This window comes from Oxyura jamaicensis, assembly GCF_011077185.1.
Source record: "Oxyura jamaicensis isolate SHBP4307 breed ruddy duck chromosome 5 unlocalized genomic scaffold, BPBGC_Ojam_1.0 oxy5_random_OJ143, whole genome shotgun sequence".
Lineage (NCBI taxonomy): Eukaryota > Metazoa > Chordata > Aves > Anseriformes > Anatidae > Oxyura > Oxyura jamaicensis.
Genome location: NW_023303900.1, coordinates 1 through 9,301, shown reverse-complemented (window position 1 = coordinate 9,301; position 9,301 = coordinate 1). Strand labels below are relative to the sequence as shown.

At 69.0% G+C, this 9,301-nt stretch overlaps 2 protein-coding genes and 3 non-coding genes across 5 annotated transcripts; 4 read left to right on the top strand and 1 right to left on the bottom strand.

Moving 5' to 3' along the window:
- The first annotated feature begins 45 nt into the window (after window positions 1–45).
- Window positions 46–3,312, top strand: LOC118157294 (calcium-binding protein 2-like). Its single transcript, XM_035311561.1, has 6 exons — window positions 46–1,481; window positions 2,037–2,067; window positions 2,318–2,461; window positions 2,560–2,669; window positions 2,872–3,019; window positions 3,116–3,312. Exons 1-6 carry the CDS (start codon window positions 1,239–1,241, stop codon window positions 3,142–3,144), a joined length of 705 nt encoding a protein of 234 aa, XP_035167452.1. The 5' UTR covers window positions 46–1,238; the 3' UTR covers window positions 3,145–3,312.
- Window positions 3,313–3,630: 318 nt separating this feature from the next.
- Window positions 3,631–3,703, top strand: TRNAV-UAC. Its single transcript has one exon. It is a non-coding gene; the product is annotated as a tRNA-Val (tRNA).
- Window positions 3,704–3,986: 283 nt separating this feature from the next.
- Window positions 3,987–4,069, top strand: TRNAL-UAA. The gene has a single exon. It is a non-coding gene; the product is annotated as a tRNA-Leu (tRNA).
- Window positions 4,070–4,452: 383 nt separating this feature from the next.
- TRNAK-UUU lies at window positions 4,453–4,525 on the top strand. Its single transcript has one exon. It is a non-coding gene; the product is annotated as a tRNA-Lys (tRNA).
- Window positions 4,526–5,025: 500 nt separating this feature from the next.
- On the bottom strand, window positions 5,026–9,296 carry OSBP (oxysterol binding protein; the record flags this gene model as incomplete). Its single annotated transcript, XM_035311562.1, has 14 exons — window positions 5,026–5,703; window positions 5,775–5,995; window positions 6,069–6,250; window positions 6,352–6,447; window positions 6,553–6,656; window positions 6,752–6,872; window positions 6,944–7,189; window positions 7,269–7,400; window positions 7,526–7,580; window positions 7,654–7,756; window positions 8,072–8,270; window positions 8,345–8,592; window positions 8,668–8,876; window positions 9,121–9,296. Coding segments are annotated over 14 exons (2,235 nt in total), but the record flags the coding sequence as incomplete, so codon positions are not given.
- Window positions 9,297–9,301: the final 5 nt, after the last annotated feature.

Here is a 9,301-nt window from a genome sequence, read left to right as displayed (position 1 = left end):
CGTTGCCCCCTCCACGTCACGCCGTCCTCTTGCCCCTCGCCTTTGTGTCCCCCAGGTGCCCACCACCCTCACCTCCCCTGTCTGGGTCCTCCACCCACCGCCCCCTGGCCGTGCCCCACTCCACCCCACAAGATCCCTGCAATGCTCCTGTGTTGCCCTGCGCCCCACGAGTCCCTCGGGCACCAGACAAGCCCCCCAGGCCAGTAAATAGTGTAGGACCTACCGTAACAGCAGTGTGAGCACAGGCTCGGGCAGTGGACGTGGGGGTCTCCTGGGCTGCAGGGTGCCCTATAAGTGGGTCTGGGTGGGAAGGGCGGTGCTCAGGGAGCTCCACCCACCATATCTGCTCCCCCCCCCCCAGCAATGACCCCCCCAAAAAACCTCAGTTTCCCCTTGTGGGGGACAGGGAGCAGCTGCCAGGCAGGGCGGAAGCGGCCCCAATATTGCTGCCGAGGGCGTTTTGCCCGTGGCCCCCCTGGGGTCACCCAGTCCCCATGGGCTGGTTCCAGCAGGACCCCCCCCACCCCCAACTCACAGCCAGCTGGTGCCAGGCAGGGGGGCTTGGGGCACCTGGAAGCCCTGGGGCTGGGTTGGGTGACCACGCCGACTGCTGCGTGCCAGGGCACAGCATCCCCGCGATGGCATCTCCCCGCTGGGCACTGGCTTCCTGCCACTCGCCAGCAGCTGCTGAGCTGGGGCGATGCTATCGGGGGGCCGGGGCCCCACACGCACCGTGGCACCGCTCCTCGCTGCAACCTCAGCCAGTTCGGGGGGTGCCTGGGGGGCTGGAGGGCACAGGAATGTGGGGACGGCGTGGGGATGTCGTGGGGGCGTCGTGGAGATGGGGTGTGCGCGTGGACACGTCCCCATGCTGCAGGTAAGGATGGGGACCGAGGTCTGCCTGTGCTGGGGACACGGCTGGTGGCCGGGGAGGTGTCAGCGTTGGATCGAGGCAAGCACGGAGATGCGGGTGGTGGCCGAGGGACGTGGGTGCTGGGGACACCACTGCTGTGCTGGGGACCGGGGTGGTGGCTGGGCTGCCGTGGCCGCATGGCCATGCCCTGGCACGAGGACATGGTGGGACGGCTCGTTTCCTGCCGCCGTAATCGCTGCTAATTGGCTTTGCCCTCCCCGGGGTGGAGGGTGGGGGGCAGGTAAGAGGATTTCCCTGCCTCCTTCTTAAGGGCCGGCCGCCCCCCAGCCCTGCTTCCCGCTGCCTGCCTCCAGCCCCCGGCCCCATGCCACGCACACGGGGGGACAAGGGGGCCCCCAAGGACACGGAGGGCAAGGGGAAGGGGGAGCAGGGGGGCGAGAGCTCCCCCAAGCCCCCCGAGGAGGGTGGCTCCCCCAGCAGCGGCAGCCCCGGTGCCGAGTCCCGGCACAGCGGGCACGGGCAGAAGAACAGCAAGAAGGGTGCCGGGGATCCCCACGCCGCCGCCGCCAAGGCTTACTCACCCTTCCTCAACACCGTCTTTGGCAAGGTGTGTGGGGGGGTGGTGGTGGATGGAGGGGCTGCGGGGCGCCAGGGATAGGTTTGGGGATGCTGGGGATGGAGGGGACATGGGGCTCCGGGCAGGTGCCACGGGGTAGGCCTGGGGGGGCTGGGGGCTCTTCCCCCTCCATCCCTACATGGAGCCCAATGGGGGCACTGTGGGGTGGGGGCTCTGGGGAGGGGCAAGCGGCAGGGCTGGGCTCCGTGGGGCTCAGGGACCTGCAGCCCTGGTGCCACCCCAGAGACAGCCCGGAGCAGGGCAGCCCCCGGCCTCCGGCAGTGCAGGAGAACCCCGTTACGAGCTGGGGCTGAGGGTCCTGGGCAGGGATTACCAGGGGGGCGCAGGGGAAGGGGACAGCAGTGGCACCAGGGGAGGGGGGCAGGCAGGGCTTTGCCTCCAATCCGTCTAATCCCTCCTGCGGGAGTTAATTTTGGCCCATGCTTAACGAAGGTGACACCACGGTTTGCTGGGAGGGGCGGGGGCTGAGCTGGGTCTGATGCTGCTTCCTCCCCCCCCCCCCCCGCACCCCACACCCTGGTCCAGGAGCGAGAGCTGTCACCGGAGGAGCTGGATGGTGAGTGGTGGGCTCGGGGCATGTGGGGGACACCGGTGTCATCTGCCATGGGACACGGAGACATGGAGACATGCCGTGGGGGGGGGGGCTTCCGTGGGACGTGGTGCCGTGGGACGTGGTGCCATGGGGACATCTGCCATGGAGAGACCTTCCGTGGGGTGCAGGGCCATGGGACGTGGTGCCATGGGGTGTGGTGCCACAGCTTCCACACCTGATGGGTCCCTGTGCCCATGTGTGCCTGTGGGAACAGAGCTGCTGGATGCCTTCAAGGAGTTTGACACCGATCAGGACGGCTTCATCAGCTACAAGGACCTGGGCGCCTGCATGCGCACGCTGGGGTACATGCCCACCGAGATGGAGCTCATTGAGATCTCCCAGCACATCAAGATGAGGAGTGAGTGCGGGGCTGGCTGGCGCGGGGCCGGGGCAGGGACAGGAGATGCGTGCGGAGACAGGGCTGGGGCGCTGAGGCTGTCCCCGTCCCTGGCGCAGTGGGCGGCCGCGTGGATTTCGAGGACTTTGTGCAGATGATGGGGCCAAAGCTGCGGGAGGAGACAGCCCACATGGTGGGCGTGAGGGAGCTGAAGATCGCCTTCCGCGAGGTACGGCCACGGGGACACCGCGGGCCTGGGGACGCTGTGGGCATGGGGACACCACGGGCATCAGCGGCCACGGGGAATGCCATGGCATGCAGGGACCACTGGCATGCAGGGGACAATGACCAGAGGAAGAGCAGGGGCTGACCCCAGCCCAGGGTGTCTGGGGGGGGCTGTGGGGAGGGGACCCAACCTGTGGGCGCCGCAGTTCGACATGAACGGGGACGGGGAGATCAGCAGCGCAGAGATGCGGGAGGCCATCGCGGCGCTGCTGGGCGAGCAGCTGAAGGCGCAGGAGGTGGACGAGATCCTGCAGGATGTGGACCTCAACGGGGACGGCCGCGTGGACTTCGATGGTGAGCCCCCCCCCCCCTTTATGTCCCCGCAGCACGGGGGATGGCGCGGGGCAGCGCAGCCCCGTGCCCCTCTCGGCCTCCTGTCTCACCCCGCAGAGTTCGTCATGATGCTGTCCTCCCGGTAATGAAGCCTCCAGAGAGGAGGGGACCCGGGGCACCCCCGCTTCCCGACGCGGCTCCTGCCCCCAGGCACCTCCTGCTCCATCCCACATTAGGGTTCAGAGGGAACAGCGGGAGCTGAGCCCACCGCTGGGAGCGGGGCGCCCAGCACACCCCCCTGAGCCGGTGCCCCCCTGGGGCTGCCCAATAAAGCTCCATGGTCAGACTGGGAGGACGGCGCCGCTCCTTAATGGGGGGGATACGGGGGGGGAAAGGGGGGGGGGAGGGGTCCTCGCCCCCATGGCACCCCCTCACCGACCCCAGCCCACCCCGAGCTGCTCCAGACCTCACGTGGGGACCAGCCCGGGGGGAGGCAAGGGGTGGGGAGGTCCCAGGAGGGGGTCAGCGACCCCAGAAAGGGATGAAAAGGGTCTGGGTGCCCTGCACGGAGCCGGCACCACTCGGAGCCCCCCCAGCCCTGGGGGGTGGGTCAGGGGACCCCCCCCAGCACCGGCTCCGTGGTGTAGCGGTGATCACGTCTGCTTTACACGCAGAAGGACCTGGGTTCGAGCCCCAGCGGAGCCACCTGCCGAGGGCTTTTTGTGCCCTTTCCCCCTCGGCCCCTTTTGCCAAGGGGGGTGGGACAGGGTGTCACCGCTGGGGGGGTGCTGGGGAGCCCGCACAACGCGCCCTGATCCCCCCGGGGGGTACGCGAGCAGCCGGCTCTGCTGGGGCTCAGACCCAGGCCTTCCGCACGTGAAGGGGACGCGACCACGGGGACAATCACGGTGACACACCGTGGGGACAGCCGGGGAGCCCCCCCCCGGCCCCCAGCCGGCCGAGAGCCTGGGGGAGCAGCGGGGGCAGCACCAGGATGGCCGAGTGGTGAAGGCGTTGGACTTAAGATCCAATGGACGTGTGTCCGCGTGGGTTCGAACCCCACTTCTGGTAGATGTTTTGTTTGGGGAGGGGACCCCAAATTACCCCAGGGACCCCAAAAAGCCCAGGGGACCCCAAATCGCCCCAAGCAACTGCAGGCTGCCCCAGGGAACCCCAAACCGCTCTGGGAACCCGGAATTACCTCTAGGAACACTGAAGTGCCCTAGGGGACCCCAAATTTCCCCAAGGTGACTCCAAAGTGCCCCAAGAACCCTGAATTACTCCAAGGGCCCCCAAACCGCCCCGTTCCTGGGATCCTTGGTGGGACTCCTGCTCCCAGAGACCCCCTGGAAGGGGGGGGAACGCCTGGGGAATGCGAGCAGACACAGAGCAGGCGGGGAGGAGGGAGGTGGGGGATGCTGTAGCCCCCAGCCCCCCGCCCACCCCCAGGAGCTGCCCGGGTAGCTCAGTCGGTAGAGCATCAGACTTTTAATCTGAGGGCCCAGGGTTCAAGTCCCTGCTCGGGCGGTGCCCATCTGTTTTGGGGCTGGGGTCCATGCGTCCCATCCCACCTCTCCCCAGTGCCTGCAGGTCCCCGGGGGGAAGCAGCTCCCCCAGGGCACCCACAGCATGGGTCTGTGGGGCAGGGTCCCGAGGATAACTCCCCCCCCCCGGCCCCCCAAACACAGCACACGCAGCCAGGCTGGGGCATTCACAGATTTTAATTTAGTTGTTTTCCTGGAGAGGGGGGAGGAGAGGGAGGGGAAAAAAAAAGGCATCATACACCCCCCGCTCTCTCCGCTGCATGGAGTGCCGCTGCTTGCCACCCCCAGGCCCCCAATGGGGGGGCAGCTCAGCTCCCACAGAGACCCCCGCGCTGCCCCCCTGCCCCCAGCACATCCTTGGGCTGCTGTAGTGTGGAGTGTGGGGGGCAGAAGCCGGGCCCCTCGCCCCGAGAGGAAGGCACCGCGAGGGGGGCACACCGGGGGGGGGGGGGGCAGGCAGGGTGCCCACCCCAGGGTACGAGCAAGGAAGGGGGGGGGCCGGGCCCCCCGGTAGGTCTCTACATATATATAATGTACACCTATAGAACAGGCTGCGGGCACGGCTGGGGCGCCCGCGCAGGGTGAGTGAGGCCGGACCCCCACTCCCAAGAGCACCCAGCTGCCTGGGGGCGAAGGGGAGATGAAAAACGAGGGGAGGGGGAGAAGAGACCAAGGCCAGCCTCGGGCTCGCCCCGCTGTGCCCACCCCAGGGGGGGCGTGTCCCCATCCCCGGGAGCCGCCCGGGGTGCCGCCGGTCCTGCGCCAGGGGTCCAGGGGCGAGCGCGCGCGTAGGGGGTGACGGGGGAGCCCCCGGGGCCGGGGGGGGGCCGGGCTGGCTCCCACTCCCCAGCGTCAAGGTCAGTGTGGATGGGCTAAGGCAACCCCGGCGGGTGAGCGCGGCCGGCGCTCGCAGCGGGCGGGCGGTGAGACAGACGGACGGACAGACGGACGGGCGCAGGCTGCCAAAGGCGCTCCCCAGGCAGCCCCGCGGCCTTGGCCCTGCTGCTCCTCCCAGCCCTCAGAAAATGTCCGGGCACTGGGTCCAGTCCTGCTTCTCTTTGCTCTCCCAGTAGCCGCCCCTGTAGACGTGTGCCAGCTCCTGCGTGACGGGGTCCTTCTTGCGCTCGAACCACAGCGGCTTGTAGGGGTCGTAGGGGGTGCCTGGGGGCACGGAGAGGGGGTCAGCACCGCGGGGATGGGGGGCTCGGGGTCCCCCCCCGCCCGCTCCTTACCATCCTCGGTGGCCCTGGCGGCCTCGGCCTCGCGCCTCTTGCGGGAGAGGCGCTGCTTCTCCTCCAGCCGCTGCTTCTCGGCGTTGGCCTCGTCCCAGCGGCCGTTCTCCATCAGGCGCTGGTCGGGGCGCCGGCGGCTGTCGGTGGGCGCCGTGCCGCTCTCGGGGGCGTTGAGCGTCAGCGCCAGCTCCGAGAAGTAGTACATGTTCTCCGCGTACTTCCTGCGCCAGGAGGGAGGGCTCAGCCCCGCTGCAGGGCTCCAAGCCCCCACCCGAGCCCCGCGCCCGCACTCACGGCAGGGGGTTCCTCTTCCACAGCAGCACCCGGCTGTCCTCGGCCTCGTGCGCCCGCTGCCGTGCCTCTGCCCCGTTGTCCCCACTGCCTGGTGCCACCTTGTAGCAGTCCATCTTCTCATCCCAGGTGCCCAGCAGGATGAAATGCACCTTCCCCGTGGGGTCTGTCACCTCCCCGGTGACCTGCCAGGACAGGGGACGTGTGCCACCCGGTGACCCCAGCGCCCCAGGCCGAGCGGTGCCGCACGGGGACGTGCCGTGTGCCCGGCCACCCTATGTCCTACCTTCCTGGCCACGTCCCGCGAGAAGTAGCTGTAAGGAACGAACTTGAGGTTGCACTTGTCGCCCGTCTTGTGATTGACGATCTCGATTTCACCTGACTGCGGGGGAAGGAGGGTCAGGCTCAGCCCATGCCTCTTTTCCCTAGTGAGAGGGGAAACCGAGGCACGTAGCGCAACACCCCCACACGCAGGACTGGCACCCACCTGGTCTATCCAGAGCTTGCCCACGATGATGTTGTGCACGGTGGTGGTGACCTTCTTCCACGTGTAGTGGTTGCCGGAAGCGTGGAAGACGCAGTGAATGGTGCCTGTGGAGGGAGAGCAGCGCTGGATCAGTCCCCTCGAGCCCACCGGTCTCCCCTGGGGGAGCAAGGGCCCCCAGCCCGCCCAGCCACACGCTCACCCAGAGGCATGATGGAGAGGTATTTGCCCCGGAACTTGCTGGTGATCTTGATTTCCTGGCGCAGCGTCCAGCCGTGCTTGGAGTCGGCGTGGTGCGCGGCGGCCGGCGGGTGGTGGCTCACCTGGCGGGGACGGGGCGGTCAGCCTGGCTGCGCCACCCCAGCGGGTGGCCCGCGGAGCAGGGCCGCGGTACCTGCTCGCAGAGGGAGCGGTAGCCGTTCTCCTCTAGGCGGTCCAGCTCAAAGGTCTCCCCCAGGAGCGGGTTGAAGGGCTTGCTGGTGCGGAAGACGGTGGTGGAGTAGGAGGAGACGGTGAAGGCAGCCACGTAGCACAGCTGCTCCAGGGAGCTCTCGCACTTGGCTGCCCGGTCGAGCAGCTCGTGGTACTCCAGGTCCTCAGTCAGGCGCTGCAGCATGGACAGGGGCTCGTTGAAGTTCACCTGGAGGAGAGCGAGAGGTGAGGGGGGGCCCGGGGCACGCGGCGGTCACCCAACAGATCCCGTCTGCGTCCCCGCTCACCGGCATGGGGATCTTGGACAGCTCCTTCCCGATGCAGTTCTTCATGATGCTCCAGAGGTTGAGGCTGTAGTTGGGCTTGTAGGGGATGCGGGTTCTCTTCTCCTTCTTGGTGTCTTCTACCTGGTGCTTGTACTGCGGGGGGGGGGGGGGGGGCAGCAATGCCACAAAGCCGCTGCGACCCCCCTGACCCATCCTCGTCCCGCAGCCACCCCCAGAGCAGCTCGGGTTGCAACGCGGGCAGAAAGCGGCCGCCCTACCTGCTCCTCCAGGCTGATATCGCTGCTGGTGCCGCTGATGTTGCTGCCGGTGCGCCTGGGGGGGGGCAGAGGCAGCGTTAGGGCCGGGTTTGCCCCTGCCCTCCCCAGCGGGACCCCCAGGCACTCACTTATGGCCCAGGGTCTCCAGCGCAGCGATGTTCTCCGGGGCGTCGAAGAACTCGTTCTCCTCGTCCTCGTCACTCAGGTCTCCTTTTGCAGGGCAGCAGGGATCTGGGCAAGGGGACGGAGACAGGCCGTGTGCCTGGGCTCACCCCGGCCCAGCAGGGGACAGGGGGCACTGGAGGATCCCTGCCACCACTGGGCTTGGCGCAATATGGGAACAAGCACCCGGCTGCAGGGCCCCTTGGTCGCGTGGTGAACCCCAAGCAAGCCTGTTGCTTGCGGACAGCGGTGTCAGGCTCGAGGACAGGCTGACAGCGCCGTGTTACGGAGAGCACTCTGCTCTTGGCTTCCCCTCCCCTCCTGCCCCAGAACGCCTCGCTCCCCCCAGCCGGCCCCGGGACGAGACGCAGGCGCTCGGGGTACCTTTGGCAGAGCCACCAGATCCGGCAGCGCCAGCGGGCAGGACGGTGGCGCCGCGGAAAGCCCTCTCCAGGTGGTTGTGCTGCTTGGCCAGCTGCTCCAGCGTCTCCTCCAGACGGATGCGCTGGTCCCGCTCGTGCTGCAGCGACTTCTGCCACTTCTTGCTGTGGGTCTGGGCCAGCATCAAAAAGTCCCGGCAGGCCTGCGGACAGCGCCCGGTCAGCGCGGCGGGGAGAGGAGCAGGGCCATCCCCCCCGCGCCCGGCACCGGACTCACGTTGATCATGGCGTTGGAGGTGATGCGAAAGAGCGTGGCCCGCTCGTTCACCTGCTTGATCTTCTCGGTGCTCTCAGCGGGCAGCCGGAGGGTCTCCAGCTCGCTGAGGGAGCGCTGCAGGGCCGTGCCGTGCTTGGCGATCAGGTCGTTGCAGGTGCTCAGGTCCTCCACCTTGCTGGACAGGGTGCGCAGCGTGCTCTGCAGCTCCGTCTTGTCCGTCTGCGACACGGACTCGTCGCCGGAGTCGTCTGCCGGCGGGACGGGCCGTTAGAGCGGGCCGGCGGCGGCGGCACCGGGGCGGGGGGAGCGCGGGGCGCCGGTACCTGACTCCTCCAGCATCTTGACGGCTTTGGCCTTGGCCAGCTCCAGCGCCGTGACCCAGCGCTGCCGCTCCACCTCGGAGCTGGCCTTCAGGTGGTAGGTCTGGGCGCCGCCGTTGGAGATGACGAAGTTGCACGAGTCCTCCACCGTGATGTTGGCCGTGGCCAGGTTGATGGTGCCGCGGCACGTGTGCCGCATCTCCGCCTTGGAGCTGCGCGGGGCGGGGGGCCCGGTAACGGGGCCGTTAGCGGGGCCGGGCCGCCAGCCTCGGGGCGGCCCCGCCACGTCACCGGGCGGCGGGGGAGGGGCGGGGGAGGGAGACACGGAGCTGCCACCAGAGCCCGGGGCCGAGATCCGCGGGCGGCTCCGTTCCCCGCGGGCGCGGCGGGGCCGGGCCAAGGTCAGCGGGAGCGGGGCGGGGCGGGGCGGGGGGGCCGCGCGGTGCCGGGCCGTACCGGTAGTAGCTGAGCAGCCCGTTGCTGAGCACGAACCACCGCCGCTGGTAGCCCTTGATGTAGTTGGTCCACTTGAACAGCCAGCCCTCCCGCGCCGAGCCGCCCACACCGGAGCCGCCGCCGCCGCCGCTCCCCGCCGCCGCCGCTCCCGCGGCCGCGCCGGTGCCCGAGGCGCCGCCCG